The sequence below is a fragment of the Aptenodytes patagonicus genome, chromosome 1 (genome assembly GCF_965638725.1).
Source record: "Aptenodytes patagonicus chromosome 1, bAptPat1.pri.cur, whole genome shotgun sequence".
NCBI lineage: Eukaryota > Metazoa > Chordata > Aves > Sphenisciformes > Spheniscidae > Aptenodytes > Aptenodytes patagonicus.
Window position 1 is genome coordinate 224,383,020 of NC_134949.1, and position 19,484 is coordinate 224,402,503.

General features: G+C 48.6%; 1 protein-coding gene across 2 annotated transcripts in view; it reads right to left on the reverse strand.

The window, feature by feature from the left end:
- MYO7A (myosin VIIA) overlaps positions 1–19,484 on the reverse strand; it is a 108,636-nt gene that overhangs the window by 86,890 nt on the left and 2,262 nt on the right. For both annotated transcript variants that reach the window (XM_076328470.1, XM_076328471.1), the window contains exon 2: positions 1,034–1,091. In XM_076328470.1, the coding sequence (XP_076184585.1) occupies positions 1,034–1,051 (18 nt within the window). In that variant the 5' untranslated portion in view covers positions 1,052–1,091. The remainder of the gene's footprint in view (positions 1–1,033; positions 1,092–19,484) is intronic.

The following is a 19,484-nucleotide window of genomic DNA, read 5'->3' on the forward strand; positions in this document are numbered from 1 at the left end:
TTTAATTTCCACACTTGTTTTCCTTGGGATCACAAAATGCATCAGTCAGAGCTTGCGACACGGGGCCAATGGCTCTGAGCCTTTTGGAAGGAGGACCGACCTCCTCATCTCCCCTACCAAAGTGCAGCCTGTTTTTGTTGGGCCACAGCTCCCAATAGGTCAGGGCAACACTGTAAAGAGCATTTCAGTTGCTCCATGAGATCTTTGGCATTCCTTCTACCCCCAAAGCTATCCTCAGCTCTTCTTGTCACTGGTATAAACTGGTACCACGTGAGTTCCTGCATGTGGCTTCAAAGGTCCAGAGCTTTCTGCCCAGTTGCAGCCAAAAGCATATTTGCCAAGACATAGAGTTGAATCAAAACGGTTGGGTAGATTTGCTCCATCGCCTCAATGCTTGACTGTGTTGACATATTTGAGTCAGTCTGCAGCCCCAACCCAGGACACGTGGCAGTCCTGTCAGTCCTCCCCAGGTGAGACATGGCAATGAGACAACCCAGAAGCTGAGTGAGAGAGACGTGTTATGCCTAGACACGGGGAAAATACTACAGTTTGAAGCCCTAAAGTATTTCAGAATCTGCACGAGACCTGCCATACAACTTAATTCTTCAATTCAATTTCTTTTTAAACGTGCAAAAGGACTCCATTTTTACACAACCGAAGCAGCACTGTTCCTGGAAGTTGAAAATTAATTCTTTACTAGATCAAGGCATTGCCTTCAAGGCAGGCAATGAGCTGTTTTATTATTCTGCAGATCCAGGACTCACATGCAGCTTCTGGGCCATCCCAGATGAGAAAATAGAAGTGGAACATTGCATGAGGTTAATCTGGACTACACACACAGAGCAATTATTTCCTCTAAGCCAATCAAGGATTAAGGCTAATGAGTATCTCTGCACCTTGTTACAGTCCTTTTAGGGAAATAGAATAGGATAAAAATAGCCTGACTTGACCCTTCCCCCCAGAAAAGACTTTTATTAGTTCTTGGGGTAATGGAGTAAAATTAGAAATGCTGAAGAAGGAATGCTTCACTTACCTGTCGTAGAATGACCATGGTTCCTGTATAAACACATCAGCAATCACCAGGAATGGACCTAAACCAAAAGAAATCAGCAATTAATGAACTGACACCCTGACTCATAGACCCCAGCTCAGGGACTGTCCCAACCCTAGATGCAGCCCCTAGGTGTGGAAGAGGGCTAGGAACACTTAAACTTCCAACACTTTCTTAATATTAATTCCAGACAGTGAGAGACAATCCTCTAATACATCCAGATTAATGCCTGCACCGTGATGAATGAGACCGGGACTGGAGGTTGCTTATGCAAGTAATATTTTGTAAACTGAGCCCTAGAAAGTTATCCGAGGATTAACCTAGCAAACAGACTGATGCTGATTTATTACATGTGTCATCAGATCCCGTGGTACGAATCGAAGCACATGGAGAAGGGGAGCCCTGTCCTTACAGCCCACAAGACTGGATGAATTATCATCTTTCTATCAAAACTGCTTTCAGGAGAGGAAAGAAAATACCAAGCCCTCCACCACAGCCTGCAACTAATACCTGGGTTGGACTGAGTATTTCCACACTCTGCTCCCGCCTGTTGTGCAAATTGTACCTTTGTGTGATTTACAGATGTATTTTACATGGGAAAGTCCCACACTGCTCCTGGGTTTGTGCTTGCTGATGTGTAGCGCTCCCAGCATTAAATAGGTTTGGTGTGTATGAGTGAAAAACACTTTCAAAGAATTGAATTTCTGCAGCTTTTAATCTCCAAGTCATCCGTGCTACATGGCAATCAGTAATTGTTACATTTATGTTGTAGAACATTTTCCAGTACGGTAAAAACTCTCGTGCCTTAAAAAGCAGGCAAAAAGGCACTCTATCTGAGAGATATAACCCCCATGAGACACTGGGGATGTGAAGGCTGATGAAAGGCGATCTTGCGGGACGCAAGACATTTCCCTTCACAGTGACAAAGCGGTCCAGACTCATCATACAAACCTACATATTTTGTTTCAGGTTTTAGCCATAATTTTTATTTTTGTACTTTCCCCACTAAAAGCAGAACATTTACTGGGGGGACGGGAGGGAATAGTAAAGTCTTTCCACCCCACCTCAACCATCTCCAGGTGAGATGTCCCAAAGAGACACAATATGGGACAGACTCAGTCTTGCAAAAAAAAGGAGTGATAATGCCCTGTGCCAGCGTCCCAACACACTTTCCTCATGGCAAGGAGAGCGATCTCTCTTCCCCGCCAGCAGCAACTGCACTCATCCCATTCCCTAATGTAGGACTTAGTCTTTGGTGCTGATCCTGCTGGTTGAATTTTCTGTAGTTTCTCAGCTGCAGTGGGAAACACGGATGTTCCCATCCTAGCTAGAAAGGCAGGATTTATCTCTATTAGCTCCTGCAGGGACTGCAAAGGCTCAACAGCATTTCCAGTTATTCCCCTTTTCCTCACCACGCTGCCTGCACCACCTCTACATTTTTACCGACCACGTATTTGAAGGCGGATAACTACCCCACTGAAAGTTGCAGGAGTTTGCCATCTAAGTGCCTTCACCACCTTAATGAAAACATCCAGCTGTTGAAACCATCTACCTGATCCCTCTGCATTGCCCGGAAAAGGAACTGGTGTCCTAAGAGCAGCCAAGGCATCACTCTTCGTTAGGAAATACTCACTAGACAAATTTTGGCCACAGACCTTATTTAATGAATTACTTTTGCTTTTTCTAGAAGACAGATGACTGATGGAAAATCATGTGCCCACTTTAATATCTGAAAGGCTGTGAGGCAATTTTCCTAATTCTAAGTTTGAATCTTCCCTGTAGCACATATTAAATTATTCCTCTTCTCCTTAATTCATAGGGCTTGAAAATAACTTTCTAACCCTGTCAAGTAGTGAGCCCTGAGACAGACTGCCTAGGGATGCTGACGAGTCTCCTCCACCGGGAATAGTCAGTGAAGTCCTGGCTTGGCTCAGAGCAGGGACTGGGTGAGGGTCTCCGGAGGTCCTTCCCAGGTCTGTAACATGATGATCGTAGGGGCAGTGATGGACACTGGGTTGGGTAGCAGTCTGAGTTCCTTGGTTGAAGGACATCTGCAATGGACAAGTCATCTTATAGTTCCTTGACTCAGTTTCCCTCTCTGAAAAACAGAGATCTCACCCAACAGGGGAGCTCCTAAGTATTCTACTCATTATTGATTTGCAAGCTAATCAGACAAATGGCCTAGGTGAGCTTGTCCCATTGGGTGTCCATGTTGCCAAAGCCATGCATGGGGGATCTCTTCCCACAGACTGGGCTAGAGCACCAGGTTCAGGTGTCAGAACTGCTCCTTCAGCCGTTCATCCTTCTGCTGCTGAAGCAAAGCACTGGCATACGGTTGGCCTGGCTCCCGGCATAAAAACTGCCCTGTACATGGGCATTCTGCTCAGACCGGCCTGTGGTGATGCTGCATAGGTGTTGTGCCAGGCTTGGAACAGTATTTACATACCCATCACAGTCTGCTTTTAAACAGGACTTCGGTACCCAGAGCCTGTTCTGGTTTTTTTTTTTTAATTTTCTGAAGGTCTATCCTTCAGCCCAAGCCTTGCTCTTGTTCCACGCTTTGTAAGTCCCCTTGCGATGCTGTTGCAAGGGAGGTTGTACACAATGGGCAGCCTGGTTTCCCCACTGCTTGCTCAGCAGGGAAAACCCCAAAATGGAAGGGCAGGGGGAACAGTAGACTGCCCTCTGTTCTTCCCACAGGGATCGGTAAGAAGGATTGGGCTTGTCTGAGCACCAGGGAGATCAGCTGCCCGCTAATTCACGGGAGCCCTGGTGGAACGAACTGGCCATCTGGACCCTCCAGTCCTTGCTGGCAGGTAAGCGTAGGGGACTTCATTCCCACCTTCATCTCCTATGTGAAGCTCTACAGCTGCTTGTGCTACGGGAAACGGGCTGGGCTAAACAAAATGTACCCAGCACCTCTCCCAAATCACTCACACATAACTCAAGAGCACAAAGGCACCCCTCTGGAAAGCGTATTTTTTGTAAATTTGGTTCATTTTGCAGCTTTCTGGGCATCACTAGCTGAGCATCATCTGAACAGAGCATCTGAGGGAGGCAGCGGGGTAAGGCTGAAGGGGCTAAAAGATCCTTTAAACTACTTGTGGATGCAAAGAGATGTGTGACATGGAACTATACATGCCACTTGCTTACAAGCAGCGGTCAACAGAAGTCAAGGTGTGCTTCAGTACAAGGTCTCCACCACCGCAACCTTCCCCATGGCTTTCTTGCTGGTTCTGAAGAGACCCCAAATGCAAGAGGAACCCAACAGAGCTCAACTCTAGGGGGGGGAAAGCCTGAGGAGCCTGGATGAAGCCATTATCCTACAATTGCAAAGGTGAGGGTTGCTACTCTAATCTGTTTAACCGGCATTTCTGTGCTCCTTGTTGGCACCTCAGAACCGGAGTCCAACCACATGACCGGCCATACTGCCTGGGGGATCGCTCTGCAATGCTAATCCTCCAGAGCACATGCTCATTAAGCATTGGTTAGGAGAAATTGAAGTATTTCATTCGAAATGCAAATTCTGTTCCTTTCTCCTGAAGTTCCACATCCCACATGATTTTCCTGTCTGCAAATGCAGCAAAGAAAATGAATAATTAATTAACGGGGTGTGTGCATTCACATTCAATGACAGCCTGTCCCCCTCTGCACCCAGCTTGGTGTAGCGCCTGTCTTTTGGAGAACACCCTGGGCACTTAACAGTGTGAAAAAACAAGAGAGGTGGCTGTTCATTCACTGCCTTATATCTGCTTCACTTGACTGGCAGACACGTAATGTATCACCTTAGCTGAGCAAAGAGATTTAACACACCGATGCTCTCTGCACACTGCCGCTTTCACCTCCTGCCCTCCAGCGAGGCATCTGAGAAGAACTAAAGATTTTGCAATGTATTTTACTGTTCGTCTGAGAAATGGTGAATAAAAAGGTCAGACCTACACCCTTGGAGACAAACGCCTTTGTCCTTACCAAAACCAGGATTCAGATCAGGAAGAAAAACTATGGCTCTTGAATGAGGTTAAACTAACAAATCCATCTTTGGGATGTCTAAACATTGAACGTGCACAAAAGCAAGCAGAGAGGAAGAAGGCAATGTCGCTACATACCACTCCTCCTACTCTTTGTCCTGCTGGCAGTTGGCATGCTCGGGAAGCATTTTGCATTCTTCCTAGAGCCCCTAATCAGAACCAGGGCTTTGAGGTCAAAAGATATTAGTCTGAATATGGCAGCCATCCATCCCTGCCCACGGCAGGGGGGTTGGACTAGATGACCTTTAAAGGTCCCTTCCAACCCAAACTATTCTATGATTCTTCTTGGCTAACAAACATCTTCCCTGCTAGCTTGATCAACAAGCAAGCTCTCAACAGAGACAACCCACTACTTCTCTAGGTAATTGGCTCCAAAGGTCAAATCATCCTTAGTGTTTAAAATGAAGTATCTTCTCCTCATCTGCATTTGCCTTCAGCTTCCCAACTGAGGCCAGTCATATCTCACCAACCACAACTGAACCCACAGATGGGCCCACATGGCAGGGTTTTGCCCCACTGCTGCACCTCCACTTCCCTCGTGCCAGGGTCTCATGCACCACTTGGCTTGGAGCGGTGACCAGGACGTGGAGGGGAGGGAGGCCAGGATGATACGCCGTGTCTGGGAAACTCTTTGCAAGAGGCATGTGCCCTTGCTTTGATATCAGGCTGGGCCCTCTTCTTGGTATGACCTGTGTCTACTGGTTTGTCAGAGCTTCAGCATCTGGTATCTGCTCCCTGTGAAGGCACTTACAGCCTACTCCTATCAGTTCTCTGCTTTTCAACGGACCGAACACTCAGGCTCTCACAGCAAGAACTTCAGACCACCTGCCATGGTTTCTGAGCCCATCTTGGATAAATCTTAGATAGGTCTGATCTCCTGCCATCCAGTGCTGCCTGGGACATCCCTTGGGCTGTAGCCTCCCGTTTTGCTTCCTTTTCTGCACTAAAGGTGAGTTCTCCCATCTGCTCAGGTTTGCCCTCAAAGCCTATGTGAAGGTTGGCTGCCCAGGACTTGCTGAGAGGTAGGTAAGTCGAGTTAAACACTGTCCTGGTTTCGGCAGGGATAGAGTTAATTTCCTTCCTAGTAGCTGGTACAGTGCTGTGTTTTGGATTTAGGGTGAGAACAATGTCGATAACACACTGATGTTTTAGTTGTTGCTGAGCAGTGTTTACACTAGCCAAGGACTTTTCAGCTTCCCATGCTCTACCGACTGAGAAGGCTGGAGGGGCACAAGAAGCTGGGAGGGGGCACAGCCAGGACAGCTGACCCCAACTGGCCAAAGGGACATTCCATACCATGGGACGTCATGCTCAGTATATAAAGCTGGGGGAAGAAGAAGGAAGGGGGGGACATTTGGAGTGGTGGCGTTTGTCTTCCCAAGTCACCGTTACGCGTGATGGAGCCCTGCTTTCTTGGGGATGGCTGAACACCTGCCTGCCGATGGGAAGGAGTGAATGAATTCCTTGTTTTGCTTTGCTTGCATGCGTGGCTTTTGCTTTCCCTATTAAACTGTCTTTATCTTAACCCACAAGTTTTTCTCACTTTTACCCTTCCAATTCTCTCCCCCATCCCACCGGGGGGGAATGAGCGAGCGGCTGGGTGGGGCTTAGTTGCCGACTGAGATTAAACCACGACAAACACCCACCTTGGTGGAGGAGAGCTTTGAGAGTCTTTGAGTCTCGCTAGATGAGTGCTTTAGCTACTGGGGTGTTGCTTAAAACATGATCATCTCCCCTGCCTGAGCTTTGGACTGAAACGTTCATGGTAATGGCCATTAACTTACACCTTCCCTTCCCATGGCATAAATATCTTCATCCTCACAAGAAGAAATAATAATTTCTAACTCCTCCAGTGCAGATTACCCGGAGAGTAAAATCCAGACTTCTGATTTTGTTACCCATCATCTCTTTTAATGTGGGGAAAAGATGCATTGCCATTAAAAGCAACAGTATCGCCCTGAATGCAATGGCAACAGGAATTCACCCAGAGTATTTGCTGATTTTTCCACACACAGGACGGCACTCCCTGAGTTTTTACAAGTATGAGACTCTCTTGATGGAGATGTGGGGACACGGCGAGCACCACCTGGCCAGCACGCTGCCTGCCACCGTGCTGAGAAAGTTCCCTTGTTTATGTCTTAATTGCCGCCTCCGCACGGACGGATCAGCTTGAGGTTGTGCTGACAGGTGACGTGAGGAATGCAAGGAAGCTGTCACCTCAGCAAGGCAGGTCACAACAGCAATAAGCTGCAGAAAACATTAGAATTACCATTTCTTATGTGACCGGTGCATCCGTGACACAGCCTGCCTGCAGGCTCTGCGTGCCCTGGGAGGTAATCAGCACAGAGCATGTTTTCCTGGAAAAAACTCTCATCCAAGTTCACTGAAAGTCAAGAAAAGCCTTTCCTACAGCCTTTGGATCAGACCTTGAGTGGCCATCAGATTTCTAGTGAATGCTGCTATCAGGAGACAGAGGAATAGCTGCTTTGAAGAAGAGGTGCATTTTGGTGTAAAGAATTATCCCCCCGTCAGCTGCGGGTCCAGCTGCCTGGACCACTGAGGGAAAAAGAGAGATTCAAGTGGAGCTGCAAGCTGACACATAAAGGTATAGGTGATAGTGGCTGTAAAGATCCATCATGAAGCCCCAGACCCTCAGAAAGGCTCCTCGGTGTCTAGTTATGGATGCAACTCCGTGTGATTAAACAACAGCCTGCAAGGGCTGGTTTCGGGAACGTGAAGATTTTTCTCTAGCTATTCCTGTAGCGTTCAGCCTTACGGTGATAAAAGCCACAGGATTAGGTACTAATTAGATTTGAGGGTACTCCCGTCAGGCTTCTCCTTCTGGTGGGCGGATGCTGTTCCTGGGGAAGACCTGGTAGTTTGTTGGGTTTTGTTTTTTTTTTTTAACAAAAAGGGATGTTCCCATCATCCTGCACATCTGGGATCTCCAAACCCAGAAACTTCCAGCTACTTGAAGTAAAACCAACCTTTCCTACACAGAAGAACACAGCCAACCTGCTAATCAATTAGCCAAATAATAACTATAAGGAGAAAAGGCTGCAGGCGCCAGGGTGGCTTACTGTAATAAAACAGCCCAGGGTGGGAGCAGTCTTGATGCATTAGGTACACGGATACTTTGCATTTCTGTACATCAGGGTTTTTTTCATGCAAGTAGCTCAGGGAAGAAAGTGCAGTGCTAATGCACACTGCAGTCTGTCATTCTGCAAGTGCAACTGAAACCCAGGGAAATGATGCTCGTAACTGAAACCACCCATAAATAGGGTGTAATCTGCTCAACGTGAGTGACAGAGAGGTGTCAGGGGTTGTGCAGTAGGTAGAGTTTCCAGCCAAAGACTTCAGTACCCAAAATCAGGGCCTGATTTTCAACAGACCTCAGGTAGAACTGAAAGCTTCTGAAAAATTTGGCTTCTCCCTGAAAATTGAGCACTTAATCCATGCCCTGAGCTCTCCTCATTGATCAGGTTGACTATGGATCAGCTAAAAATGTAAACTGTGCTGTTTCTTTTGACCCAGGTAAAACAACTCACTGCCCAGACCCCCAGCAGTATGAAACGATTGAGATACAACTGACTTCAGTGCAACCGTGCTGATTTCCACAAGCTGAGAATCGGGGCGCCACGAAATGCTGAGGTAGTGATCTCTCCGGAGACTGGGTGTGTGCAGGGTTTTAAAAGATAGCAAGTGAAAGGAATGTGATCCCCTGTGCCTTCCTCCGCCAGGAGCCGCAGGCATTAATCATAGCCCGCAACGACAGCTCCAGGCCGTGCCATCCTGTTCACCTTTGCAAAGCACCGCATCGGTGAGTGAAAGGACCGTGGAGACTCAACTCCAGCTGCAGGATCTCAGAGCTTGTTTAGTCCTCTGCATGCCAGTACCAATCTCCTAACAGAGTTACCCAAACTCCTTCATATTTCGGATTAGGACAAGATAGACAGTTCCCCAGTGAGGCTGACACCGCATGTGTGTTTAGCTATACCGAGGGTGCAAGAGTGCAACACTCTGAGTTGACACCATGTCTTCATAGGACATGTCCCACTATTGAAGGAAACAAAACTAACCCCAAAACACTGCAGACATCAGGATGTGACTTTAAACAGAGCTCAAGACACAAGCTAAAGCTTCCACAAAGCCAAGAGCCCACTGTGTGATGCACTTACTACCTAGGAATGGTGCAAAGCAATGCCTGAGCATTTCCTTGTCTCCTCCTGGCCACGTGCACAGATCAGAAGAGAGCTGGGAGCTAGTATCAGTGTCACCGGTGTTTATCCACATGAGCCTGGGGACCATGGAGAAAGACAGAAGCATGCAAATCCTAGAATGGGAGTTCATTATTACACATCTCTGTGTGGCTTTCTTCACCAAATCGGCACACATTGTCCTCTCATCCGTGATAGCGTTGTCATTTAGGTGACTTTGTGGTTCTCAATCTTTTTTTGTGCTCTAAGTCCCATCTGACACCCAAACCGGGACTGAGCTGTTCAGATGCAGACGCAGCATTTGATCAAGTCAACTGAGATCACCTCCATGACTACGGGGGCAAACAGGTTCTTCCAAGAACTGATTCACTCAGTCTGTTGGAGAAATCAGCATTATTTCGCCCCATTGAGTACCAAGGAAGCCTGAGATGACTGGTTTCATTTGGATGTCCCCTCCTCTCTCCCATCCCTGTGCTCCCTGAGCGGGTGGGAATATGTCAAAAGACCACTCAGCTGACTCTGTGGGTTTGGCCCTCAAACCACCATTTGAAGGGTCTTGGTAGCAGTGCCACCAAGAGAGACACCTCATCTCAATGAGTCCCAGCCAAAAAGGCTACATTACAGCAAGAAACCACAGAAAACTCCCTCCTCTGGAAAGTCAGAGAATCGATACGTAGCCTCTGTTCATCTGAGAGTAGTCGGGAAACGGACATCAATTTTTTAAGTGTCCAGCAGGAAGTTCAATAGATTTGCCCTGCATTCAATCCCTCCAAAAAGCCCAGCAGGTAGAGGAGCTGAACAAAAGACCTGACCTTTTCTCCCTCCCTGTGCTTTCACGTAGCCAGAGCAGAACAATGGACCATGGTGGCATCCGATCCCAGCTCGCTGCAGGGTGCTCGGCCCAGCCTCCCAAGGAGGGCAATTTCCCTTTGTGCACCAGCCTCTATCAGCGACTGAGTATTTTTCAACAGCCACAATAATTAATCAAATAAAGTATCCTTTTGCAAAGTGGTCAGGTGTAATTTCAGCATAATCCAGACCTAGCAGGCTGAGCTGATCTAGGCAAAATGCTGCACTTGCAGGTTGGCCAAACAGTGTTTGCAATCTGTTTTCGTCTCTTCTTTATCCACAGATGAACTCCCAGTCTTGCTAGGGTCTACACTTGGGGCCTGGCACATGACAAGAACAAATTATAAATGAAGTCTATATTTGAAATTGAGGGTGATTTAGCACATGAACATGCTCTCAAGACTCTCCTCCTTGGAGCAGGGCTGTCCTGCACAGTGCTGGGCTGTACTGGAAGTCCCCTTGCTGGACCTGAGCATACCAGGACGTCCACACACCACTGTGCCAAGATCAGAGCTCAGATCCTGCCCGCCCATGCTCAGGGAACCCCAACTAGCCTGAGCTGAGCAGACCAACAAGTGTCAGTGGTGTCACCATGGACCTGCTCCTTCATGGGCTGCTCAACCCCTGCCATTGACAGAGCAAATATACACACAGATGTGGTGGTTGAGTTCAGGCTGATGTGTCTTACAATGAATGCATGAATTTGGGAGGAGATTCATGTGTGGCATGTCCTGTTTTGGGCCAGGTTCAGGAGGCAGCAACCTTCTCAGCCATCCGGGCTCTGCCAGCCCTGCAGTTGAACCACAGCCATTAGTCCTTAGCTCAGATGCAGGTTTAATCCTCAGGAGGCTACAAAGACTGCGTCTATAATCGGAGAACACCACCATGAAGATCCAAGGGAAGGTGTGTATACATGTATATATACCCTATATAGAATGATATATAAATATCCCCTAGATATATACTCTGGCCAATCCTATATTACCGGCTCCAGTTAGGAATAACTGGGCCATGTTATGAAGGAGATGGCTTGGACTGGATCATCTCCTTGGCCCTCCAAGTTTTCTATCTCATGAATCTACAAGACCACAGGCCTTGCTCCAAGACAGAGGGCAGGAGAAGGAGCACTGCGCCCATTGCTGGCTGGGACCAGGGCCTCAAAATGAAATTTATGGGGTGTCAGGTGATTTGTCCCGTGGTACACTGGAGCTTGTTCCTGAAGTGGTTTCAGAGGGATTTAGGTACTTGGGCTCTTTCTAAGTAAGTCCCATGAAGTGTTCCCTCTTAAAACAGTCTCTAGATGATCTGCCACCGCCCAGACAATGTATGGCAGAGGTAAGATCCAAATGCCAGACTAATCTCAGTCCAATAACTTAATTACTAACTCACTGCTGCCTTTTTTGCTATAGAAAGGTTCGTTAAAGAGAGTCTTTACTGCAGCCACTGTTTTAGTAATCACTCCAGCAAGCTATTATGCTATGTTATTCCCTCACAAATCCCAGCCTATTTATGGAGGAGGGGATGATGCTATCCTCATTTCACACAGAGGGAAACTGAGGCACGGAGGGAGGACGTGACTTTCCCCAAGTCCACGCAGGAGAACCAGGAAGGTGCGATGTGCCTCTTGCAGACACCGAAGTCCGTGCCTATGACTGCAGATCAAAATGCCTTTAATAAAGGCAGCTCCCCTGTTCTTCTCTGTCCTTAAATTGTCCTAATAAGCGGCTGTCTCACCCTCTACTCTTGCTGGTCCCTAATGATCTGGCCTTGGCTGTGCGGCCTCTCTCCTTTCAGTGCTATTAGTGCCGGCTGGAGCAGGACTCCTGCAAGCTGTTATAAGCCTGTGAGGTTTTTTACTCAGCAGGAACCCCTTTGCTGGGATTTTCGGTGAAATCCTCCCTCCGCCTGCCCCGACACTATCCTCTTATCTCTCGTGGTCCTGGAGAAATTCAGGACGGCCCTTCAGAGACGCTGGGGTCAGTCTCCAAATGCAGGGACTAGTAGGATTAAGTGGGTTCAAATCAGAAGATACCAGCCCTGTTTTATGCTGCTGAGACTCCTGATGACTCCAGAGGGTGTTTTGAACTTGAACAGGGACTATACAAAGTAAGTAGAGACTCTGCTCTGCCCTTCCAGGGTGCCTTTGGTGCAATCACCATCGCATCCCTCAGGGCAGCATGAGGCAGTGCTGGGAGACATCAGCCCTGTAATAGCCTGGGCAAAAGGGGGACAGACTCTCCCTGACTCATTGGCTGCACATGCAAAATGTTATACTAATTTTGCAGCTGGGGAAACTGAGTCACGGGGGCTGTTTGTTGCTCCATCTGCTGCTCTTCATGTTTTGGTGGCGTTACCGAGTCGCTAGGTGTGCTTCAGCACATGGGATGCTCCGTGCTCTCAAGGGCATCATCTGGCTGAGCTGAAGTCATGCTTATAGGCCTTTGCCAAAGCAGAGTAAGACTAAAGGGCATATGAGAGGGTAGATTTAGATTAGATACTAGGAAGAAATTCTTTACAGTGAAGGTGGTGAGACACTGGCACAGGTTGCCACAGAGAAGCTGTGGATGCCCCATCCCTGGAAACATTCAAGGTCAGGTTGGACGGGGCTCTGACCAACCTGATCTAGTGAAGGTATCCCTGCCCATGGCAGGGGGTTGGAACTAGATGATCTTTAAGGTCCCTTCCAACCCAAATCATTCTATGATTCTATGATATGTTAGGTGTCGCACAGGCATAAAGTAAAAGTCAGTGCATCCCCAAGCAGCCCGGATGGGCAAAAGAACTGGAGGCTCCGGGAGGTGAAGTGACTTTGCTCCATGCCAAGTTCCCACCTGGTGAAGAGCAGAGCCAGAAATGATAGAAGTCCCTCTGTGAGCAGCAGAGCTAACAAAAGCCTCATTTACAACCATCAATCATAGAATCATAGAATCATTGAGGTTGGAAAAGACCTCTAAGATCATCGAGTCCAACCATCGACCCAACACCACCATGCCCACTAAACCATGTCCCTAAGCGCCTCATCTACTCGTCTTTTAAATACCTCCAGGGATGGGGACTCCACCACTTCCCTGGGCAGCCTGTTCCAATGAAACTCCAAACAATAAGATTTCTTGACAGTCAATAGGGCATAGTCCTCCCAGGAAGTCTTTCCTGCAGGTAGGGCATCCAGGACAGCTTTCTCACCCTACCTGGGCTCTCTGGTGTCCGACAGGAGCTGGCATCATGCTGCAGGGTGCTAGTTTTTTCCCCACGCCTGCCTGCGTATTTTTATGAAGTGCCTAGGAACTTAATTTCCTTGCTACAGCTGTGTCAAATTTGGAGTGAACTTGATCAACAACCTACCGTGATTAGGTGACACATCTAAAAAGACAGGCAGTGTGACCACACAAGCCTTGTTTCCTATGGAAATCAGACTAGATGAGTAAGTCAGCTTTAATCAGGTACTTAATTTATTCCAGTTTTAACAAACCGCTCCGTTCCCACCCTTGTTTGCAGTATTTTGAGATATTCCTCCAAGGAAAGGGGTGGCTGTTGCTATTTGTGATTTGCTCTCAGCTGCACATAAGAAATGGGTGTTTGCTGGAGACAAGTCTCACGCCCTGGGCTGAGTTCAACATCACAGCTGCACCTGAAAAGCTTGACTTTTGTTCCAGCCCTTTTTATTTAATATCTTCCCTGACTGCTGAGCTCAGCACTGGGATGACAGGACCTGGTTTGCTACTCCGAACAGTAGCCTGCTGTGCGCAAAAAACGGGTGTAACAGGGCACTGGGGGAGATCCAGAGGGTTATTTCTAAGAGCAATAAGGTTGCCCAAACAGCTTTCACCCTCTGTTACCCACCACCCTAATCTGTACTGGTACAATTAACCTGAATGAACAGCAGTCCTGAATTGCCCAATCATGATAACCCAAGCTGACATGGCTCTCACAGCGATTTGGCCAAGATCACTGGGTGCTCTCTTGCCTTCTCCCTGATGTTTTGGGTGCAGGCATGACATTTAGCAGTGGAGAAAGCAGCGTCTCAGTGCCTTGCTGGAGTAACACAGCTGCACTCTCAGAAACTCTCCTCCCCGTGGGACAAGGACCTGTTCCATCACCCACAAGCACTGGTGGCATCAGCAGGCAAAGATTCCCCCGTATTGTGCTGGAGAGGAGCAACTTCTTAAGTGGGAGGGACGGTGTCCTTGCAGTATACCTGCTCTGAGAGTCCTCCCTGGCGTGACAGCAGATTGGGCTGACCTGCTCATTAATTGTTTATAAGTCTCCGTGTACCGCTTTACTGAATTACACAAAAGGTCTAACAGTTCCTGCTATGGATCCTGATCCCTGGGCGGGCTGTGTCTCGGCACCCCACGTGCTCTGAGATAGTTGGTAGCTGTGAAAGCCTGCAGAAATGAAAGGAAATCTAAAAGACTGTTGGAGACGTTTGTCCATCCTTTTTTTGGAGCAAGGATGCTGTAGCACCACCAGCCTGGCATGGGGGCATGTTTGGGAGGTGTATCGGTAACAGCACTGACAGCTCATGGGGACTTTCAGTAATTCCAGCAATACAACGTTTTCTCATGTCTGTGCCAAAGACCACTCTGGGCTCTTGCAGCTCTCCAGCATACAAAAAAACATGCATAAAGCCAGCTATGCCTGACCTTTTCCTAGGCTTTACTTCCAAAGACAGACCACAGAAGTCCGGGTTATCCTGGCTCTGTCGTTCCACAGGGATTAAAGGCAGCCAAGAAGCTGAGCAGAGGAACTGAAGAGCAAACGGGGATCGTCTTGTTCACTCTGACAGCGTGCAACTTCTTAACGGGCTTGAGGAATGCTCTTGCACGGAGGTTACAGATGAAATAACCACTCCCTTTATTGCTCCAGATAGAAACCTTCTGCAGGCTGTAGCAGAGACAAACCCAGCGTGCGTGTGTGTGTGTGTGGCTTCTGGAGTTCATCTCAGCCCAGGGTAAATCTGCTGGCCTTGATGGCGCTGATCCAGCAAAGCTGAGGGATGAGAGGAAGCAGGACAGAAATAGCCAGGGCAACACAATGTAATGGCAACCACCACTGACGCTGGAAAACACCCAAAGGCTCGGACGTAGGAGGCAGAGGTTTGATGCACTCTAGTTAGGCTTGCAGGGCTCCTTCCAGCTCACAACAACATGCACTTACTGTACCCCTCTGTCCTCTGCACATCCTCCTGACAGCCTCAGCCGGGCGAGGGGACCCTCTCTCTGATGATGGGAGGTGTTATGGTTTGTGGGTGCTCCCCTCCTTCCCTCTCGGCCACACTGTTATGGTGAAGCTCTTGGGTCCCTCATGAGCTCAGTGGGACCTTTGCCCAGACTGGGAACTCAGTGCCACGGGGGAGGCAAAGCATTTTCTTCTCCCAGCCTCTCTCATCGGCATGAACTCAAACTCCCCCACACCAACACGCACTGGGCATGGAAAACCAGCTTGTAGACTTGCAAAGCAAACCTCAGCCTAACAACAGCACGGGTCAGCTCTGGGATTCACAGGAAACCGCCCGCAAACCCTGGCCTTTCTAGCAGCGATCTAGCTGATCACCATCTTTGTGGGAATTAATGGCCTGCAAGAGATCTGATATAGAACCTGCAAAAAATCCCATTAAGCTTCTCTCTGCATTTGCCGGCATGCAAGTATTTTCAATGAAAAAGGAAAAGAACAGGCTTTATTTTCCTCGACCCACACGATACATGGCACTGCTACTAAAGTGATGAGGCTGACACCTTATCTTCTCCAAGACAACTAAGAAGTGCAAGCGAGGCAAATATCTCAGAAGAATTGTTTCAAGGAGGATCTCAGGGCATGAACAACTCTTGGTGAGTGGAAGCACGAGCTCATGAGCTCTACGTAAAAAAGCCCACACTGGATCCAGCTTGTGGGCTCCCCATCTACTGTATTTCTCTGACAGTGGACAACAGAGGATGCCTAGGGAGCAGTATAAAAGCAGGGTGAAGATTTAGTGGCACTACTCTCTAATATACCCCCAGACTCCAATAAATTGCAGCTCAAGAGCTTCTAGAGCCAAAGAAGGGTGCCTTTTGTCTTTAACTTATATTTTATAGCTTTTGGGAGGCTTTTCATTGATGAATTTGTCCGAGTGCTTTTTTAACCCATCAATACTTTTAGGATCCACAGGGTCCTGCAGTAAGGAGTAACACAGATGCCAGGTTGTGTGAACTCTTTTTTGCTTTGAACCTGGTCTCTATTAGCTTTATTTGGTGCTCCTTAATTTTCATGTTGCAAAGGAAAATTAAGGAAAATCCTCCTTTTGCCTTCACCACGCAAGCATGATCTTCCAGGATCTACAACGTATCTTCCTTCCCATCTCTTTTCCAGCCTGAAGTCTTTGTCTAAACAATGCTTCCTCATGTGGAAGCTGTTCCAGACCTCTAACCACCCTTCCTTTCTCCAAATCCTCTCCAGCTGACCTACACTGTTTTTCGGATGGAAGGACCAGAATGGCACACAGTATTCCAGTTGCAGGCACACCAGGGACTCACAGAGGTGCAATCCTGTTTCACCCTTCGTTCCTCTCCTGACATCTGTTTTGCCTTTTTTTGTTTTGGATTACTTGAAATGAGATAAGTCAACAAAGGAGTGAAATGCGCTCTCTGGACAATGACAGCTACCCTGGGGAACACACAAGGGCTTGGTCCCAAGGGATGGGTTCTGGTCCCAGGTCTAGCACAGCCCATGTAGGGCTCAGAGCACCTTTTCCCTGTGCCCCTGTGCGTTGGGCAGTTGAGTCCTGCTCAGCATTTGCAAAGCCCTCTCAGGTGGAAGATACTTCACAGATGCAACCTGCAAGCACTACGAGACTAAACCATAATACTCCTAAAAGCCTTTAAATTTACATGGTGCCATTGACAGCTGCCTTCATCCAGGCACTGTAGATACCTGCCATTTTCTATTTTTCCTCCTTTGCCAACCCTCGCATTAGAATCATAGAATCATAGAATCATTGAGGTTGGAAAAGACCTCTAAGATCATCAAGTCCAACCGTCAACCCAACACCACCAGGCCCACTAAACCATGTCCCTAAGCGCCTCATCTACACGTCTTTTAAATACCTCCAGGGATGGGGACTCAACCACTTCCCTGGGCAGCCTGGTCCAAGGTTTAACCACTCTTTCAGTAAAGACATTTTTCCTCGTGTCCAATCTAAACCTCCCCTGGCACAACTTGAGGCCATTTCCTCTCGTCCTATCGCTGGTTACTTGGGAGAAGAGACCGACCCCACCTCGCTACAACCTCCTTTCAGGGAGTTGTAGAGAGCAATGAGGTCTCCCCTCAGCCTCCTTTTCTCCAGGCTAAACAACCCCAGTTCCCTCAGCCGCTCCTCATAAGACTTGTTCTCCAGACCCCTCACCAGCCTCGTTGCCCTTCTCTGGACACGCTCCAGCACCTCGACGTCCTTCTTGGAGTGAGGGGCCCAAAACTGAACACAGTATTTGAGGTGCGGCCTCACCAGGGCCGAGTACAGGGGCACGATCACTTCCCTACTCCTGCTGGCCACACCATTTCTGATCCAGGCCAGGATGCCATTGGCCTTCTTGGCCGCCTGGGCACACTGCTGGCTCATGTTCAGCCGGCTGTCGACCAACACCCCCAGGTCCTTTTCCGCCAGGCAGCTTTCCAGCCCCTCTTCCCCAAGCCTGTAGCGCTGCATGGGGTTGTTGTGGCCGAAGTGCAGGACCCGGCACTTGGCCTTGTTGAACCTCATACAGTTGGCCTCGGCCCATGGATCCAGCCTGTCCAGGTCCCTCTGCAGAGCCTTCCTACCCTCGAGCAGATCAGCGCTCCCGCATTGTGCCCATCCTCTCTCCAACTCTGTGATAGTCCCAGATTCATCTTGCCATTTCCAAAGTCAGGAACTGCTGCAGTGAGGGGCTTTGTCTCCTGGGGTGAAGCCCCTCCCAGCACAGCTCCCACCATACAACCCAGTGTCAGACGGGAAGAGAGGACATGAGGAAAAATGTCTTTACTGAAAGAGTGGTTAAACATTGAACCAGGCTGCCCAGGGAAGTGGTGGAGTCCCTATCCCTGGAGGTATTTAAAAGATGTGTAGATGAGGCACTGAGGGACATGGTTTAGTGGGCATGGTGGTGTTGGGTCGATGGTTGGACTCGATGATCTTAGAGGTCTTTTCCAACCTCAATGATTCTATGATTCTACGATTCTATGACAAGACCAGGATTCACAGAGGCTCAGTTCTCCCAACACTCAGCATAACCTCGGGCATGTCCTCTTGCAAGTCTTCCTTCCTCCACATCTTAAAGTTGGAGGCCAGGCTGCCTGTGCAGCAACAACAACAGTGGAAACCTCCACCCAAGGCAGCCTGTAAGTCTATAATCAAGCTAAAGCGTTAAGTTTTAACTCCTTTCATGCATGTGGAAACTGTATTCAGGTCATCTGCACCCCAGGCAAACACTGGGTTATTACACAAGGTTAAATGCAGGAAAGGGGATGGCAGCAGCTGAACCAACATGCTGTGAAAGGAACTTGCTAGGACTGAGGTCCGAGAAGAGCTCAATGCTTTTCTGCAATTGCTCTGAGACTCCAATGGGATCGAGCACTCAGTTTTTGGATCCCAGCCGGGCTGAGGTGGCAGTTGGTACCTAGCTGCTCAGGCTGAGCAGGTCTGGGGAAGACTCAGCCAACGGTGCCAAGAAATGAAAGGGTCCCCAGAGATTTTTTGCTTTGGATTTCGAACCTTTGTATACTTATTTGGCACTCAATCTACTTCAAATGCCTGTTTTTCATTGGATTTCCACACATTGCACTCCCCTTGTCAAGTGGGAACAACTGCACTCTGCTCTCTCCCAGTATCCTGACCGCAATAGCTTTTCAGAGCAGGGGCTCTGTGCACAGCTCCAGGCGCAGTGGGGTTTGGGGGTGCTGCCTGGGGATGGATGGACAACCTAAGCAAGGACACTGCTGGGGCAGTCCTGTCCTGAGAAGCTTTCTGGCTCTACGTAGCAGCTTGGCTGGGGGACCAGACAGTCACAAACACACCGGCTCATCCCATATCAGGTTCTCCTTGCACGTTGCTTAGCAGAGAGGAGCGTTTCACGGTGCAAAACTCCCTTACACGCTGTCTCCACATCCTGTCAGCCCCTTGGTGCAATGACACTTGTCCCACTCCACTTCGGGACCAAGAAAACTCTGACTCTGCCCCAAGGGAACAATAAAAGTCCCCATTTCCCCTCTCACCCTCAAAAGGGACCGGCAGAGCTGATGTGGCAGCGAGTGGAGGCAGCAGCTGCTACCTGACAGCGTGGTGTCGGTGCGGACAACCAAAAATGCGCCCAGGACTGAGAGTGCCTG